The following is a 20,798-nucleotide window of genomic DNA, read 5'->3' on the forward strand; positions in this document are numbered from 1 at the left end:
AAACAAAAAGAAAGGAGTATCTGAAACAACAAAGAATCTCACTTACTGGCGGTTGGCAATATCCAATCTGATGTCATCACAGTCCTTGTTTGTAAGGGTAAGTTCAGACATGTTGATCGATTACACCTGAAAAGTGTGATGAAACAAGTGGTGCTTGTGCCATGAACAACAAAAGACCCTCATCTCAGACTTGGGAAACTTACAAACATGTTCAAAATTTCAAACAAGACCTTTATTGTGTCATTCCATCAAATAGAATTACAACAGGGATGAGATGCATCTCTTGGAATAGCCCCAAAACAAACAAAAATACAAGGCAAAGGAAAGAAAAAAAACAAAACAAATCTAGCTACATCTCCAATGGCTGTTCAGTCGAAAGCAAATCAAAGTCTCATAATATCAGCATGGTACGTTTAGGACCAAATTTGCACAGTCACAACGTCTTATTTGCTATATGACACTCTGACATAAATAATGACAAATGTCCATTACAGTTTATAAAACATATGAAGAGTTTCTCTCTGGCCACAATACGGTCACACTCTCACTGAGAGCAGGATACATTTCAGACAAAAGTATTTTCTGTCACAGTACATTTAAAAAAAAATTCTCCATTGGAGATCAGTAGTTTATTTGAATTTGTATTGTGCCCTCCATTATCTGTAATATTGCCTTCTAGAATATATCAATCGTGCCGTTAAATTCATTAACTGATGAATTAAATACAACAACATATTTTCAATACATGATTCCCAGTGAGTCTATTTGCACATGGATGGCTCAGTAGTGAATATTCAAATCGGTTTCACATATGTACAGCAATTGAAGATTGAATCACTTCATGGGCATGTCCATCGATGCTTTTGTGCCGCTGAGGAAGGCACTTGTTTCCCGTTAGCTCAAGAAGCAGTATGGCTGCCACATGTGCTCTTTCTCTGCCTATATCAGATTTGTTAGTTCCTATATATATGAGTACAAAATTGGGAGAAATGGGTAAGATCTTTAAAAAACATGAAGAACATGACTGAAAATAAACAGTATCCAACCAGTGTAGTCCATTAATAAATCCACTACGGTAAAAGAGAATGCACCATTTTACGATCCACAACGTTGTCTCATTCACATATAAGAGTTACCCCAATTCTCTTGTAGGCGCTCCTAAATCCGTGTCTGTCAGTTCAAAACAGAAGAGAAAGTAGCTTACGGCATCAACAGCAACAATACATGATGGTCAGAAAGTGGTCAGAAAGACAGTTGGTTTACGACACCAGAAATAAAGTGTCCGTTTCCTTCGATAAACCACAAGAGCAAGTGTTTTTCCTTACCATTGGGTACTCTACCATTTTGTCAAGTTAGACACCAGTTTCCACTGTCACTGCGAACTTCCTAACTGTAGGAGAATCAGTCAGAGGTGAAAAATTAAAGGGATAGTTCACCCAAAAATTTAAATTCTGTCATCATTTACACACTCTCATGTCATTCCAAATGTAAACCCTCCTGTTCGAACCGGCCACTCTAAGCGGGACTCGAACCCGGGTCCGCAGGTATGGGAGTCAGGGTGCTCTAACAAGGCGGCTAAAGACTGCAGTCTCTAGAATGCCTCTTGAGATCAGGGAAGTGAGGTTTACATGCACAGCTCTTACTACGTCTGTTACACTCATCCCCCCAAACCTCACTCCTTCCGGGTCACAGCACCAATGTAACCCCTCCTGTTTGAACCGCCCTTTCTAAGCGGGACTCGAACCCTGGTCTGCCGGCATGGGAGTTGGGTGCTCTAAAAAGGAGGCTAAAGACCACGGTCTCCAGCATCACTCGCTAGAGCGCCTCTTGAGTTCAGGGGAGGTTTACACTCACAGCTCTTACTAGCCTACGTCTGTTACACAAACTCATAAGACTTTTGTTCATCTTCAAAACACAAATTAAGATATTTTTTTATATTTTTATTTCTATCCCTCCATTAAGTACTTTACAACAAAACTTTGATTCTTCAACCAAGCGGTTCAATCCAATCTTCTAAGAGACATGATCACTTTATGTGATGACTTAATTTAAGATTTTATTCACATATAAACAATGATCAATGCACATATTGGGTCATTGGGTCTCGCATGACAAGCAAGCACATTTAGGTTCCATTCGATTTATATGGATTTATTTTACTGTCTTTATGAACATTTTATGTACTCCTTATGAAGTTTTGGCATACACTGAAAAAAGTGAAATGACTGTGTAGTTTATTTAAAGTGCATTTTTTATATTGGTCAAATCGAAAATCATGGTTTTGTTCGGTTTAGCTAAAATCAAATAACACTTCCCATTGAAAAAAATAAAACAAAACAATTTTGTTTAAATAGTATTTTTGCTTGACACCAGGTTGTTGATGTGCAGAACACATTTACTGACTACATACATTATTGTGGGTTTTATTATTATTATTTATTTATTTATTTATTTATTTATTTATTTAGGTGTTTTAGTTTTTTTTTGTGTACATAACAGAAAAGATGATGCATATTTTAAAAACACTTTACAATAGACATTAAGGTTTTTCAAAGTTGCTTTATTTATAGCAAGAAAACTAAATTAATCATTAACATGTTTTAGTTTTATCTTTAGTGATTAAGCTTTTGTTTATGGTAAAATTAAGTTGTACAGAGGCAATATATATATATATATATATATATATATATATATAATGTCAACCTACTTTAAGTAACATTTTGGCTTGTGTCTAAAAATAATTTGATTCATATATACATTAAGTGGTCTTCATAATAAATAACAGATTCAGTTGGTATGAAAGTTATTTTTTGACTTTAGGAAAAGGAATGTTTTTGATTTATATTGAATCAAAATTTTATTATTTATTTATTTATTTTTTAAGTGTAATGGACTTGGAGGGATAGAAATCTCCAACATCCTTTGTGTTTGGAGCAACACGAGGTTAAGTAAATGATGACAATTTAAATTTTTGGTGAATTATCCCTTTAAGGGATATTCATCTGGTTACATTCTGATTTGTTGGAATATAAAAGATGGAATAGCTTTTGGAATAGTTTCGAGGCACTTTGGTTGGTCGGTTTTCCTTTTAAAGTCCAATAAGTCTCCTTCCTGAATTCCTCTGGCAGAAACACTGAAGTTGGGAGTTTTCCTGTACTTCAGTATTTCCAGTTTAACGTATGGTGCTGGTAGAAGAATCTGGCTAACTATAACGACTGTGACGTTACACCACCGTATTCCTGTGCCGGTATGGTGGAGGTGGCAGAACCGCTCTCTTGTTTAACTCGGAAAGATACTCAGGGTTGTCAGCCACAGCGATGCGACTTCGGATGCTGTGCCTATAGAGGTGTTTGCTTTTGCAAACTTGCGTTGGGTCTTGAGGGTTTTGTTGGGTCACCTTGGGCGGTAGACTATGCTGCCAGTAGTCAGGATTATCAAAATTCTTCTTCGACTTCCTGTCGACCATTACAGTCCCAGTATGACCCATTTGAAGCATGTTACCTGGGTATACAAGGTGGCCGGGAAGGCCGGATATGCTTTTACTTGTGACTGCAGATTTCACCACTTGAGCCGGATGGGTTGAAGAGCCGGACTGACTTGCCAGACAAGGTTGGATCTGTTGGCTGACGATGGAGATTTGGGTTAATAAGGAAGGATTGCCAGACATGCTGGAGGAATTGGATTCGACACCATGGGGTGACTGGGAATGCTGGCCATTTTGGCTCATTGATCTCGTTTGGGGGGGCTGAACAGGTGGAACGGCGAAATGAACATGTGTTCCCTGGCCGTGGTGGTGGGCTTTCCCAGTTTGTGTGGAGAGGATAACGTGGCTGCTTGCGGTGCTGGCTGCTGTAGTCATCTGTAGTGGGATGGAAGCTCCATTTTTTCTCACAATCTCCTGGTTCATCCCACTAGTGTTGTTGTATGTGTTGAGGTAAAGGGGTTCGTTGATGTACTCATCCTCACCTTTGGGTTTCCTATCAGGAGTGCTGTGGTAACCCGGGTTGTCCAGTGCATTAATATTTCCATTTTTCCGTTGGTTTACAAAAGGATTCTCCTCGACAGGACTAAGATGGTCTGTAGATACAAAATATAATATGTAAAAAGCATGATAAAAGCTACATACTGTATACAGAATCATTTCCATTCACCACAAATAGTTATCAAAGTAGTATACACTAGATTTACAATAGTACACACCAGCAGGGCTTGACATTAACACCCGCCAACCCACCGAATGCGGGTGTATTTCAGCAGTGGCGTGTAACGCAGTCACTCATACTAGCCACTTTGGCGGGTTGAATTTTAAATATAATATATACATTTTTCAATTGTAGTCTTTTAAAAAGACATCTAAAAATAATAAACTAAGTGCAATGTAGTGTCAAAAATATAGATTTTTCGATACATATCCATACTGAAATATCTGAAACACTTCCAATACTCATTTTCAGCAGAATAGATACACGATACCAGCTGCTTTCTCTCTCTCTCATCTCTTCGACAGCAAGTGACACACAAACCCTCCTCCCCTCACTCACTCGCTTCATTTGCTCTAGATGAATATTGTTGGTGTTACAGGGTTTGAATTTCGCATATTGAGCATAATTTTAATCAATCTCGCAGATTTTGTTCTCATACCCAAAGTGCGCACACATAAATCACTAAATTGAGTTATTTTTTTCGCTGATCATTGCGCTTAAACAGTAAAATACACACAAAATAATGTCAAAATGCAGGTCTTCGCGAGTATTCACGTAAACACAGTCAGTTATGTTTTAAGTGAATGTAAACGGTTGAGAAAGAAAACGCATGTGTAACAGTATAATGGATCTGTGCGTCAGGTCTTAAAGTGACAGCAGCCTAATATACCTGCTGCCAAATTATGAGATAATGTTAAAAATATCTATATAGCAGTTTTCCCCCATGGTATTAATGTCAAAATTGTGTCCAGTGAAAATGTTGAGAGGCTAGTAACTTTGGAAAACCACTAGCCACAGTGGCTGGTGAGCAAAAAAGTTTATATCAAGCCCTGAACACCAGTGTTATTTTAGTATTTTATATACTATTATAGTATTTATTAATATTTTGAATTATGCATCTTGGGTCATGTAAAACATCTAATTTATCATAAATCACCTGTAATTGAGTAACTTGCAACACTTACACAAGTGCATGTATAAACAGAGTGATATTAGATACAGAACTACTGAAGAAACACGTTTTTGGAGAGAAGATGAGACTCGAAACATTTTAAAAACATTAAAAGGAACGCTGTGGCCTACATTTGTATGAGTCCCATGACCTACATTTTACAATTCATTGCGTTCTTGTGTGTTATTGTTGAGGAAATGAATGAGAATTAATGAGCTGATTAAATTACTGTTTGCATGATAAATATGCAGCATAATAAATGAGTGAGCGTCTCTAGTATTTCCAGAAGAGAACATCAGTTTTAGTTTATTCTGAACATGCTGATCACATGTACAGAGGAATATAACAGTTGTGGAGCATGTGAACATCTTGTTTTCAGAATAAAGGCTTAAACAGAACATAAAACATGAAACAAATGCAGCCTTGGTGAGACGTTTTTCAATAAATAAATAAATAAATAAAGAAATCCTACTGACCCCAAAATTTTGAACAGTAATACAGTCTTCTTAAATAATTTCAGCTATAATTAGTTACTTTATGTTAGTAACATATAGCCTCCTGGCTGTAGTTTAACTACTGATACTAGCATGAAAACAATAAAAAACGAAGTACTTGTTGTTAACCACCCACAATTCATTGGCACTCTTCAGTTTGAGGCCTCTGAGGTGAAGGATGAGACCATTAACTGCTGCCAAAATTTGTAATGGAGGAACTCAGAATCTATTGATTCATCATCCTACTCAACCTACCACACTGGATTAATGTTTTACTCCAGACACCCTTTTATTTTAAACTATCTTAGGTTGAAATGGAACGACTGCGATATTATCGACCAGAAAATGTGTAATAAAAGACTTTCAGAGGTGATTTACACCAAACTAATTCATGTATACCCAGAAGCGTCATGCACATAACCCCTCATGTTTTTGAGCCAAGTGGGTTTTGAATGCAACTCTTCAAAAAGACATCAAATATTTCATTTGGTTTTACCTGAGGCTGACTTGTTCATGGGGCTCATGTAACCATCTTCATCGGTGGTCTTTGGACCCCTCTCTCCAAAAAAGACAGTCGGGTCTGCACTGTAGCGCTGGCCGTCGCAGTCGTCTCCTGAGCCAGACATGGGCTGTTTCTTCAAGCTCCCATTACAGTGTTGTTCCTCAAGAACATCGAGACCCGCACCTTGTGTGCTTACAGGGATGAAGACGCCACTCGCTGAACCAGAAGTGTCATGGGAACAAGCTCCCATCCCGCCTTCTGGGCTTCTGTCACGACACCTCAGCTGCGTCTATATGGGGGGTACAAAAAAAATAAAGACGAATCATCCTCCTACCTCCATGCCTCATACAATCATTTAGGTGTCTAAATCTTTAGTCTAATAATAATACTGCTCAATTACAGAGGAAAAAAAAGGTGGTGGAAAATTGTAAGGGGTGTCACTACTAGTAAAAGAATATACTAAAAGAAAAGAAGACAGGTTAGGCTGTCTAAGTGCAAGTGGAAAGATGTGTTTTTGTCATCCAAATGCAAGTGGTTTTGGGTGACTATTGGAACCCTGAACAAAAATCAATGGGATGATGGGAAGTTCCATTAAAGGCAAAGCATGTAATTTCAGGGACAAACAGAATTGCAAAAATAGTGATTACTTCCAAAATAAGGGTCAACTTTCGGCTGGTTAGAATGAGAGTTAATGAGTAGAATGAAAGCAAAAATGTTTTTTCCCCTCAGTGATCTAGTAATAATTCCTCTTCAGCTCCACTTTCTGTTTTCCATCTGCACAACTGTGTTCCCAGAAGCAAAGATGGTCGGCTAAACAACTTCCATTGAGATGCATGAAAATGTGCATGGATAGATGGGTATTATGTTTAAAAAAAGATCTATGATTTTTGTTTCTCTGCCATTAATTGGACAAACTAGTTAATTCTTTTCTAAACCACTGTTAACATGCTCCTGGTCAACATACGGAACTGACAAGGCTGAAATGCCAAAGAGCCTCAGTGTGTACGTTTTGGGAAGTTAACCTATAAATGGTGAAATTATACAGTAGTTTTCTTTATATACTACCAGTCAAAAATTTGGAATATTATGAAGAAATTATAAAGAAATTATGATTTCTTTATGTTTTTGAAAGAAGTCTATAATGTTCACCTAGGCTGCATTTATTTTATGAAAAATACAGTGAAACAGTAATATTGTTGAATATTATTACAATTTAAAATAACTATTTTTTATTGTAATTTATTCCTGAACATTCAGCAGAAATCATTCTAATATGCTAATGTTGTTCAAAAAACATTTTATAATATTGAAAACAATTTTTGCTGCTTTATATATATATATATATATATATATATATATATCTTTTTTTTTTTTTTTTTTTTGTGGGACTAATGATATACTACCATTCAAAGTTTTGAGGTAAGATCGATCAAATAATATTAATAATAATAATAATAATAGTTTTATTCAGCAAGGCGTCAAGGGCACATTAAATTGATCAAAAGTAACAGTAAAGACATTTATAATATTACAAAAAAAAAAAAATCTATTTCAAATATATGCTGTTCTTTTGAACTTTCTGCTTATCAAATAATCCTGAAAAATGTATCATGGTTTCCACTACAACAAAAATAAGAGCCATTAATCATACTTGAAGACAAATAATAAGTGATAATAATAATTTATACTGTATTTTAATAAATGCGGCCTCTGTGAGCATAAGATACTTCTTTCAAAAACATTTTTAAAAATCTTAATTATTCCAAACCTTTGACCGGTAGTGTACATGGTTCACTTCCTACCTGACCATCAGCATTCTATATCTATCCGCCAGGCTAAGTCCACTACTGTCCCTGTCTCTCACGGTGTTCCCCAGGGTTCTGTTCTTGGGCCTGTACTGTTCATCATCTACATGCTCCCATTTGATAACATTATCCGTCATCATGGCTTCAACTTCCATTGCTTTGCAGATGACACCCAACTCACACCTTTTCAACTCACACCTTTTCCCACCAACTCCATATCGGCTTGTATTAATGATATAAATGTTTGGATTACCAGTAACCTTCTCAAACTCAACACTGATAAAACAGATCTACTTCTTGTTGGTTTACCAAATATTTTAGCTCATTTCTGTGTTAACAATGTTAACATTGTTTTGGTTCAACCTTCCACCATTGTTAAAAACCTGGGTATAGTCTTTGAGTCTACTCTCTCCTTCCTTCCTCACATTTTTTCACTCACTAAGTCTGCCTTCTTTCACTTCCATAGCATCGCTTGTTTACGTCTCTTCTTAAATATCAATGATTCTCAGACACTGTTTCATGCCTTCATTACTTCTCAACTCGACTACTGTAATTCTCTTTTCTGTGGCTTACCAAACACAACAATAAATAAACTCCAATATATTCAGAACTCTGCAGCTAAGGTTCTCACTTATTTAAAGAAATCTCCTCACATTACTCCCATTCTACGGAGACTTCATTGGCTACCCGTATTCAATACAAGATACTCCTCATCACATTCAAATCACTTCATGGTCTTGCCCCCTTGTATATTTCATTATCTTTTATCAATTTGGCAGATGATTTATCCAAAGTGACCTACACTTCATTCAAGGTAGACATTTAATCAGTTCATGAAAGGAACTGAAAAGAAAGCAAAGAGCTGTTCTTACCCTACTGGTATCCATCGGTGGTCTTGACGTGTAAGAAGAGGTAGAGATATTGAAGGTCTGAGGAACCAGGTACTCCTCAGCGTCCATCAGGTCATCCAGCTCCTCCTCATCTAGAAGACTCTGGAAGAACTTACTGTGGTTGGGGCTGGGCAGCTTCATGCGATCGTCCCCCTGAGAGGAGAAATGACACCATCACTCTCTGCGATCACCTTGGGTTTAATGGGTGGTGTAGGACAAAAGTATTGATTTTCAAGGTGAGATGTAATACAAAAATAACTGTATACCCACCTGTATGACGAGGTATCTCTGAGGGTCTCGTGCCATGCGGCTGAACTCTGCAGCGAGTTCTTTAAACCGAGGACGACTATCAGCATCAATCATCCAGCCTGGAGGTGAAGACAGAAAGAAAAGACAGTAATAACTACATTTGTCAATTACACAGTTTTTTATGGACACGGCAATGCAGTTTCTCAAATTAAGCTTTATTTATTTATTTATAAATAAGCCAAAGGCAGATATATAAAATTAGATTTTCAGAGATGACAATGTAGACAGATAGAACGATAGATATATAGATGATAGAACGATAGAACGATAGACAGAACGGCAGATAGAACGACAGAACGATAGATAGAAAAACAGATACAACAACAGATAGATAGAACGATAGATAGAATGACAGAAAGATAGATAGAACGATAGATAGATAGATAGATAGATATAGATAGATAGAACGATAGAACGATGATAGATAGAATGAAAGAACGATAGAACAATAGATAGAACGACAGAACAATAGATAGAACGACAGATAGATAGAACGACAGATAGATAGATAGATAGATAGATAGATAGAATGATAGACAGATAGATAGAATGGTAGAACGATAGATAGAATGATAGATAAATAGATAGAACGATAGAACGATGATAGAATGATAGAATGATAGATAGAACGATGATAGAACGATAGATTGAATGATATAACGATAGATAGAACGATAGATAGATAGAACGATAGATAGACAGACAGACAGACAGATAGATAGAACGATAGATAGATAGACAGACAGATAGATAGAGCGATAGATAGAACGATAGATAGAATGATAGATAGAACGATAGAATGATAGATAGATAGATAGAATGATAGATAGAATGATAGATAAATAGATAGAACGATAGAACGATGATAGAATGATAGAATGATAGATAGAACGATAGAACGATAGATAGATAGATAGATAGATAGAATGATAGATAAATAGATAGAACGATAGAACGATGATAGAATGATAGAACGATAGATTGAACGATAGATTGAACGATAGATTGAACGATAGATAGATAGAACGATAGAACTATAGATAGATAGAACGATAGAACTATAGATAGATAGAACGATCGAACGATAGATAGATAGATAGATAGATGTCATTAAGCTGTTTTTTTTTTTTTTTCTCTCATGGAGTTAGAAACTGCCCCGAATTACTGACCTTCCTCCAGTTCTATTATGTCTCTGTCAGGAAGTAACATGCCCTCACCTTGCAGCAGCCTGCTCCTTATTTCCTCCCAATTAATTTCCTTTCATTTCTCACACTCAAACACATTATCCAAATGAGCAGCAATTACTCACGCAATCACACCACGTTTCATCTCCATCAATATTTCGCATTTCATTGTCCGTGGGGTTACAGATGTCACAGCGAGTAGAATCACAAACAACAGCTTACAGTCAAAATGTAATTAGAATTATTGGGTTCAATCCGCGTCTCATTTCATCTCTTTGTGTTTGTTTGATTGAGCCGGCTGAGAAACCCCACCGCTCAACCAGCTGCTTATTTCCACAGTCCACACGACTGTCTGGACAAACATGGCGATCGGCTGGGCTAAAAACCATGTGAGTGCATGTATCTTTCTAAAGAAAATATGATATCAGTATACAAATACAACACAGAAAAATCATGTTAATACTGTTATCATTTACTGTATCTTACTATATCATTCAAAAACTAGGGTAATGAATATGGTAATCATTTCAAGACATACAGTATGTACCATCACTGAACTTAACTCTATGTGTGCTAGTGTCTTTCTGTAAGATTTGAGCTACTGATCACATTCAGGGTTCTGCATAAAACTCACATTTCACCATCACCATGTAGACGTCTATGGTGCAGATGGGCGGCTGGGGCAAACGCTCGCCCTTCTCCAGGATGTCTGGAATGTCACGTGTGGAAATCCCATCGTAGGGCTTTCCTCCAAACGTCATCAGCTCCCAGATAGTCACCCCTGGATGACAATATATAAAGTCTTTACTTTCACTTTGTATCTACTGAATCCATCTTTGCTGAATAAAATTACAGTAACTTCTTCAAAAAAACGGACCTTTTGAACGATAGTGTGTATATATTTTATATTTAGTATTATATATTCTCAGTTAATTTAAAGTCTATATTATGGAAGCTTGTTTCCGCCATGAAATAAAAAAGATAATTTATAACTTTATATCTCACAATTCTGACTTTTTTTTTTCTTCTCAGAATTGTGAGATATAAACTCACAATTGTGTCTTATAAAGTCAGAATTGCGAGATATAAAGTCAGAATTGCGAGTTATAAAGTCAGAACTGTGAGATATAAACTCGCAATTGCGTGTTATAAAGTCAGAATTGTGAGGGAAAAAAGACCGATGTTTTTTTCTCAGAATTGCAAGTTTTTATCTAACAGTTCTGACTTTATAACTCACAATTCTGACTTTATAAGACAGAATTGCGAGTTTATATCTCACAATTCTGAGAACAAAGTAAGAATTGTGAGTTATAAAGTCAAAATTGCATGATAAAAACTTGCAACTCTGAGAAAAGGTCAGGATTGCAAGTTTATAATGCAATTCTTCCTTTATAACTTGCAATTGGAAGTTTAAACGTTTAAAAGTTTAAAAAGTTGCAATTACCTTTTTTTTTTTTTTACTTACTGGCAGAAACAAGCTTCAATACTATATAGATCTCTTATTCTATAATAAGTGTAGATTTACAAATGAGCTCAAATACTTGACTAGTGAGGGATTGCTTTAAAAGTATGTAGTACTAACTGATTTGAGTGCACACTAGTTGTAAGTGTTTTACTCACCATAACTCCATACATCACTCTGGTGTGTGAACTTCCTGTAATGTATGCACTCTAAAGCCATCCACTTGATGGGCATCTGCATAAGAGAGAATTCTAATCAGGATGTAATCTGGAAATATACGGTAATGCAATTATGTGTAAATCATTGTGAAGTTCATTCCAATTTGGACAGAAACAGCTCTGCAATATGATTAGAAATTAAAAATACAATCAAGCAACTACCATTTCTATTGATTAATGAAGTTTTTATATATATATATATATATATATATATATATATATATATATATATAAAAATTACAAAATCACTTAATGGAAGTTCAATGGAACTGTTCACAACTGTTAAAGTTTAATGAGTTTGTCAGAGCCAGTGTGTCTCAGGCTCTAAACACTGACCTTGCCTCCATCTGAATTATACTCCTTTTCATTGGCATCAAGCAGTCGAGCAAGTCCAAAATCAGTGATCTTAATGTGGTTTGGAGATTTTACCAGGACGTTACGAGCCGCGAGGTCCCTGTGCACCAGCCGCCTCTCCTCCAGGTACATCATACCCTGACGAAGAAGATATCTGAGTGCTTCTTTCCAAAAACACAATGATTATCATAAATACAACTATAAATAATTACATTCAGAACAGTGGAAGTCTTTTAAGAAAATTCAACTCACTAAAAATTAAAGGCACAATATGTAATTTTTTGCCAGGTCGCCTATTCAAAACAAAGTCGTAGCTTGATGATGCCGAGATTGAACGCAGATTTGAGATGTCGTCTTCACCTCACAGCTGGTGGAAAAGAATTGGGATGGGACTAGTGCAGAAATCATGTTCATGGATGAGATTACTAACGTATATAAAACATATAATATATTCAAGCGTCTTTGGTGTTTCCATGTTTTCTACAAAATAAACCCGGAAATTGAGGGTAACGTGGGTCAACGCACGGACATGGTCCGTGTCCTGGTTAAAATAGCTTATTTCTCTGGATTTAAACATTCTTGGAAACATCTGGGATAATGTAAGTACACAAGTCAACAAAATATATAACACTGTTCTAGTGGTTTCTTACATACTGTATTGTGCCTTTAAAACTAAAATGGCTGCATTTTAAAGTCCCCATGAAATTGTCATTTTTTGCAGTGTTTATTATAACTTATTTATTCATGCACCTAAAAAATAAAATAAAATTAATGTCTCTCAATCTTTTATCAAAATATCACCCCCTCCCTCTTGCAGCAACATCTCTTCTCTGATGACGTGTTTACTGGCGTGAGGGCGGGACAACCTGTCACTCACATGAGATCGACCAATAGCAAACCACAGCCATCCATTCAATTCTAAATGGACAAAATTAAGTCCCACCCAACATTTTTTCCTGTCCGAGAAGCCATTTCACTTAGATATACATCACAATAGGTAAGAAAAGATCACAAATTCCGTTTCATGCCGACTTTAAGTAAAAACTAAAATTACTTTCATTATTAAGTATAGTGCACTTGATTGCAGAAGTTGGAACACATCGGATTGTGAAAAGTTAAATAGATAAAAAAACCAAGATGAAAAAAGCTTACTGCTCATAAATTACCTAACCAAAAATTGTTCTCAAGGGTTCAAAGCTCTGCCCTGTGTTTAATTCGGTACAACAGAACATATTTTAAAGATTTTTCCAATGATCCTTCAATATTGATGTCTTTAAAAGAGTGCACTGAAAACAGAATCAGGAACTTCAAAACTTTTAAAAAACATGTATACCAACAACATTGTGCAGTTAAGAGAACAAATTGACATAGAGAGTAATTGTCCCTGCAAGTTGTGTTTCTTTTGCTGCTCATCTTTGTGAAAAAGACTGAATGGGACGGTTATACAATTGCTTTCATTTCAGTCTGTGATATTTTGCAATAAAGAAAAGTGCAAAAAGATACCCTAAGGGACAACAAAAACATTTCAGGGGTGCACTTGAAGTACACAAAAACATATGATGACAATTATGATAAAGGGACTGGTCTGAATATTTCCAATGTTTTTATTATGAATACAACATTCAATAGAAGACAACAGTGACCGACAGGCTGTTCAAAACAGTCTGAAATGAGAAACATATTTCTCTGTAATACACCGCCACACCGTCTGACGGGCGATATGTTTACCTGCTTAAGTGCTGCTCAAAATTAGTTCGACAGCAGCAACAAAAAAGGCAGACAAAAGCAGAGTCAAGCACATTGTGTTAAAATACAACGAGGACCACGGTTTCAGCTAAAAATCTTCTTTACATCTACATCTTGGATGGCCTGAGGGTGAGTAAATTAACAGCAAATTTTCATTTTTGGGTAAATTATCCATATAATTTATTAAGTATACATATTAATTAATGTATAGCAAATATTACTGAACAAAATATAATGTATTTATTTGGCTACTTTAAGAGAGTCAGAATGGAGCCCCTGCCAATATAATTCCAGTGCAGTGAAATGAAAGTGTATTTAAAACAGATTACTTCTGGGATTGGACAGTCAATCAATAGAAATGTTGATTACTACAAACCTCAGCATACCTGAGCCAAGTAGTATTCATACTGTCCTGTATCTGTTTAAAAGAATTAAAAACCCATGGAGCGTGTAAGACATTAAACACTTGATTCTTCAGTGCTAAAGCAACGGCCATGGCGTAGGGGAAGAGCAGAGCGAGCCTGAGGGAATGAATTTCTGTTTAATGGTTAATAAAAATAAATGGATGGTTTGTAAGACTATGGAAAGATGCTGTTCATTTGGAATAGTGCTGTGTAATTTATCCTATGAGAGATGCTGGGCTTGCACTGCTGTTGACACAGTTCTGATGTGGACTGGGTATGTTTTATTGCCGTTAAGTGACTGGAGAATGTGCATATCATTCATGCCAAATTAGAGAATAAACAGTAAGAAATGGGGATAGGGACATCTAAAGCCAAGTGCTCCATTTTAAACATTGTTCTATCTGTAAAATTTTGACAAAAAGGGTCATATTCTGAGAAAAAAGGTAACATTTTATACCAACAGTCTAGTAACTGTAAGTAACTTTGCAACTACATGTCAACAAGCAGTCATTAAAGTATTATTAGACTGTCTGTTTAATATCTGCTAACACTTTATTTTGATGCTCCCCAACAGATATTCGGTAACACTTTAATATAGGGAACACATATAAACTATTAACTACGACTTTTCCCTCAATAAACTCCTAATGTACTGCTTATTAATAGTTAGTAAGGTAGTTGTTAAGTTTAGGTATTGGGTAGGATTAAGAATGTAGAATAAGGTCATGCAGAATAAGGCATTAATATATGCTTAATAAGTACTAATAAACAGCCAATATTCTAGTAATATGAATGCTAATAAGCAACTAATTAAAAGACCTTAAAATAAAGTGTCACCAGATATTCTACTGACTGTAAGTAACTTTGCAACTACATGTCAACTTATTCTGCTAACGCAAACCCTAACATAACCAATACTCTAATGGTGACACTTTGGTATGGGGAACATATTTACTATTAACTACGACTTTTGCCTCGGTAAACTCTTAATTTACTGCTTATTAATAGTTAGTAAGGTAGTTGTTGTAGCATTCAAGTTTAGGTATTGGGTAGGATTTAGTGATGTAGAATATGGTCATGCAGAATAAGGCATTAAAGGGATAGTTCACCCCAAAATGAAAATTATCCCATGATTTACTCACCCTCAAGCCATCCTAGGTGTATACGACTACCTTCTTTCAGACAAACACAATATTTAAAAATATTCTTAGTCCTCCAGGGTTTATAATGGTTGTGAATGGGGGGCCGCATTTTGAAGACAAAAAAAAAAAAAAAAAAAAAAAAATGCATCCATCCATAAAAAAAAAAGTAATCCATATGACTCCAGGGGGTTAATAAAGGTCTTCTGAAGCGAAGCGATGCGTTTTTGTAAGAAAAATATCCATATTTAAAACTTTATAAATTCAAATATCTAGCTTCCGGTGGAAGATGTTAGCAGCAGATCCTTTAAGTCCTGTAAGTTGCGAGGTGGAGCCTCCATGGATCGGACTTTGTTTGTTCAGCACATCCCACAGATGCTCGATTGGATAGAGATATGGGGAATTTTCGAGGCCAAGTCAACACCTCAAACTCGTTGTTGTGCTCCTCAAACCATTCCTGAACCATTTTTGCTTTGTGGCAGGGCGCATTATCCTGCTGAAAAAGGCCACAGCCACCAGGGAATACCGTTTCCATGAAAGGGTGTACATGGTCTGCAACAATGCTTAGGTAGGTGGTACGTGTCAAAGTAACATCCACATGGATGGCAGGACCCAAGGTTTCCCAGCAGAACATTTCCCAAAGCATCACACTGCCTCCGCTGGCTTGCCTTCTTCCCATAGTGCATCCTGGTGCCATGTGTTCCCCAGGTAAGTGACGCACACGCACCCGGCCATCCACGTGATGTAAAAGAAAACGTGATTCATCAGACCAGGCCACCTTCTTCCATTGCTCTATGGTCCAGTTCTGATGCTCACATACCCACTGTTGGTGCTTTCGGCGGTGGACAGGGGTCAGCATGTGCACCCTGACTGGTCTGTGTCTATGCAGCCCCATACGCAACAAACTGTGATGCACGGTGTATTCTGACACCTTTCTATCAGAACCAGCATTAACTTCTTGAGCAACTTTAACTACAGTAGCTCATCTGTTGGATCAGACCACACGGGCAAGATGCGATTACTTAGATGCGATTAATCACGATTAATCAATTTGACAGCACTAATTAATTCAATTAATTAAATATTTTTAAATATTAAATGAGTAAATTACATGTTATTTTGTTTAGATATCCATTTTTTTTTCAAACTAAAACGGGTTCTGCAGCGTTTTCGAAAGTCTCTGTTTTCAAGGGTCGAAAACTCCAGAGTAGTGTAAATGACAGGTGTAACCGTAGCAAAAGTAATGCGTTTTAAAACAAAAATGCACTAGTGTAAACAGGGCCTTAGAATTGTACGAGTATCGTGATGTATATTTATAACAACAACATTAACAAAAATCGATTCTCAATTTATCCAGAATCATGCAAGTCTGAGAATCATGCAAAATAAAACCAAAAACAAATATTAAGACAGTAAATAGGGTCATGTTAACACTACAGAGAATGATTTGTTGGAAAGGTCAATTTTAAATAAACACAATCAGATAAGAGTGCAGATACAATAAATAATTTGCAGTTTGTTATTACTGGGTTTAATAACTGTTATTGTTGTTGCCAAGATGTCAAGGTTTGAATGGTTAGCATAGTCTAACTACATCACTCGCCAACCAAGCAACTACCATTGAAATGAATGGGAATGCTACTGGATAGCTTTCCTCAGGTATTATAGGCCTCCTTGGATGTTGCGGTGCATTTCTAAAAGCATCCCTTGCTTTTAGGACCTTTTGAGGTTTCTCTATATTCAGAGCTTTAACTTTACTTGAAAAAAATAAAGAGAGAGAGAACAGACAGCAAAGAGCAGTCCTTTGTGTCCACTGTTTGAGAGCACCCAGATGAAAGTAGGAGTAACCTAATCAAAACACCGCCTGCATTTAGCATAACAAGCCATCTGCATGCCGATCCAGGGAGCGAGACTTAATGCCGGCGTGAGGTGCATTCGAGGGCATTCATAGAGCGTCTCCTCATCTCACTCTTTTATGCACCAGCTTTTATCTGTGCATTAATAAAGGTTAAAGTTTCCTTGGAACGGAAGAGAAGAGGGTCCCTCGGTGCCCTATTACAACATATTCTTGCCTCTGGATAGGCAAATAACAAAAATTAGACTCACTTGATTATTTGGAACTAATTAGAGAGTGAAAATAAAATAAAAAAAAAAAACTATGCGCTCTGGTGAAAGCATGCTTAATTCTGTGAACAATAATGCTGACAAGGGTGGAAAGAGGAAGTGGGCTGGAACGAGAGGGAAGCCACACTCAGCATCACAATGGAAAGTGACAGAGGTGACACATAGAAACCAATGATATGTATCAAAAATCTCAAAAGTTTCTAATAGTTATCACGACAATTTATTGCATTCATATGTGCTGAATTCGAGGCCCTGTTTACCCTGTTTAAATACAGGTGTACACAGGGTCTAAAACGTATTCAACTTGTCCACTTTCGACCACTTCCAGAGGTAGTTGAAAACACATTCGACCAGATTGCTTTCGTGGTGTAGACGCTCATGTTTTCGAACGCGTTTGAACAGAGCAAAAGACCATCTACTCTCCTCCTACTGATTGCGTAAACATTATGGGAATTGCTCTAGCCAGACGGAATTTAAACTTTGTCGGCTGAAGACCCAAGTTTGGTTTGAAGACGAAAAATGTACCAAGCATAATGTTCTCTTTCATCGTCGTCTTCGTGAGCATTCATATGTAAATTGTGCAACCTTATTTTGTCCATAAAATCGAAAGATATGAAAAAGCCCATACATTTACTCTCTCCTCCAAGAAATCAGGACAGAAGTGGTGGAAAGTGGACAAAAGACACGGATTAAAACACCACTGCCTCGTCTACTTGTGATCAGATTGACCAAAACACATCTTTATTAAGTGTAAACAGGACCAAACATGCAATAATTCTGACATGTTTTGAAGACAGCTTTACATCTTTTTATTTTAAGAAAAGTTGCCATAATGAAACTTTAAAATGGAAAAAAATGATTAAAACAAAATACTGATATAAATATATATATATATATATATATATATATATATATATATATATAAATACTGTTATGATATATTTACACACTTAGAACACCTACAATATCCAAGTGAGTCAGTCAATACAGAAATATTATGATTTATCCTTTAATATCGCTCTTAAAAGCCTAGCTTACTTGTGCTAATGCTGCACTCATGGTCTTTCCATAAAACATGGTTGTGTTCTACACTATTGACAATACACAATGGACCTTTTTGCCTGCAAAATTGTACTAATATGACCATAAATTAAGGGTGACACTAACAAAAACAGTCTGAGATAAGATAGAAAAATATAGAATATTATTGGTTACTTTCAGGATATTATGTGTTGCATTTTTTAAAATAGAAACACAACAAAAGTGATATGTTGCCACATCGTGGATACAGTGGTCAACCTTACAGGAAATAGAACTGGAATATACAGTACTGTTGGCCGCACACATTCAGAGATCTCTGAAAACATCCTGTGTGTTCGATTGAGCACTTATTTGGTTTGAGTTATCATTTGCATTCACTCACAAACAAACACGTTTGTAAATCTCAAAAGAAAAGATGGCACTAAGAGCCAGTGTATCCCCTAAACATGCATGAATAATACAGACGATGTACTAATAGACTCTACATACTGAAACTCTGGAACAGGAATATAAGTATGAAAATGGAGTCTCTGTGGAGACTCCTGAAGCATAACATTGTTTTCCCGAGACATCGTGAGTCTTGTCTCTACCCCCAACCTTTGGACTGACAAGAGCACAGCGGTCAGAATGTCCATCAACCGGACGAATCTAAAATGACACCTACAGTATACTGTACTGGAACACTGTTTTTCGGGGGCACTGTAGGGCACTAATCTAACAATATAATAGGTTTTGAGATAAATAGATTCACTGGCCATGATGGCAGCAGCATGAAGAGGTGCTGAGTGTCTAATTCATGCTAAGTGCTGCTCGCTTGGCGTTTTTTTCATGACATCACATCAAAGTACTGCGAGAGTGATTCAAAAGCATATGAAGCCGTCTGCTCTCTAATCACTCGTGCCGTACTTCGATGTCATACACCAATCGGTCTGTGCAGCACCACTTCAATGTCACTTTTTGCCCAGCCGTCCAATCACAGTGGAGTAGGGGCGGGGCAAATACCACAACAACCCACCGTCACATTCTGCTTGTACAACGACAAAGGAAGACAACAATAAGCACAACAATGGAACAAAATAATTTATAACAATGGCTAGAGCAAGTTTTCTACACTATGTCGACATTTTTATATTTAGAAACAAACTATTTGAGAAATCAGATACTAGTAACCAGTGTTGGAGAAAGTTACTTTTAAAAGTAATGTGCTACAATATTGCATTACTCCCTAAAAAAGTAACTTTGCATTACTAATGTGTTACATTACTTTTGCGTTACTTTTTCTCACCTGGTCTTGGCTTACTTGTGTTTTTTTAATAACAAAAGTTCTATTTTTGGCAAATGTAAAGGCCCTTTCAAACCAAAAGTGAGCCTCAGGCTGAAGGAAATGCAAATTCACTTCTGTACAGTAGAGGGCGCAGCTCAAACAAACCTTTCAGCTGTGCTGTCATTCTGGATTGAAGAAGAAATAGAATGCAGGAGAAGAAAGTTCAACACTCTTACTTTAGCAATAAAAACAAAACAAAGAAAATGAAACACAAATGTGAAGTTTAACTAAAGTTTTTTTTTTGTTTGTTTGTTTATTTGTATGGTTAAATTGGATAATCGAAGGTCAGCAGTAAAGACATTGGTTAATAAAGTGAGATTAAATACATAAAGTATAGTGAGTGAGATTTACACACACAGCTCCTACCAGGCTACATCCGTTATACTCAGGGGCGCACATTACTTTTTTGGTCTGGTTCTCAAAGGAGCACCTGGAGATGTTGCTTGGTACTCACACTACTCTCCTCACTATCTTCTTTTTTGTTTTATTATTTTATTAACATTAATAACACAGACAACAGCAAGAATATTAGGCTGCTGTCACTTTAAGACGGAATCCACGCACAAACTGAATATACTGACACACATCTGATTTCTTTCTCAACTGTTCGCTAATGACATAACCGAGAGAATACTTGCTGAGGCAGGT

General features: G+C 36.5%; 1 protein-coding gene across 7 annotated transcripts in view; it reads right to left on the reverse strand.

Annotated features, from left to right (window-relative positions):
- The window catches only part of erbb4a (erb-b2 receptor tyrosine kinase 4a), a 581,429-nt gene that overhangs the window by 391,612 nt on the left and 169,019 nt on the right, over positions 1–20,798 (reverse strand). For 2 of the 7 annotated variants that reach the window (XM_051890836.1, XM_051890828.1), the window contains exons 21-27: positions 12,355–12,510; positions 11,959–12,034; positions 10,973–11,119; positions 9,116–9,213; positions 8,828–8,998; positions 6,145–6,439; positions 211–4,077 (exon numbers count right to left, since the gene is read on the reverse strand). The exons of the other annotated variants lie outside the window; for them this stretch is intronic. In XM_051890836.1, the coding sequence (XP_051746796.1) occupies positions 3,224–4,077; positions 6,145–6,439; positions 8,828–8,998; positions 9,116–9,213; positions 10,973–11,119; positions 11,959–12,034; positions 12,355–12,510 (1,797 nt within the window). In that variant the 3' untranslated portion in view covers positions 211–3,223. Of the gene's footprint in view, positions 1–210; positions 4,078–6,144; positions 6,440–8,827; positions 8,999–9,115; positions 9,214–10,972; positions 11,120–11,958; positions 12,035–12,354; positions 12,511–20,798 lie in introns of those variants that run through there. 7 annotated transcript variants of the gene reach the window in all.

This window comes from Ctenopharyngodon idella, chromosome 1, assembly GCF_019924925.1.
Source record: "Ctenopharyngodon idella isolate HZGC_01 chromosome 1, HZGC01, whole genome shotgun sequence".
NCBI classification, from domain to species: Eukaryota; Metazoa; Chordata; class Actinopteri; order Cypriniformes; family Xenocyprididae; genus Ctenopharyngodon; species Ctenopharyngodon idella.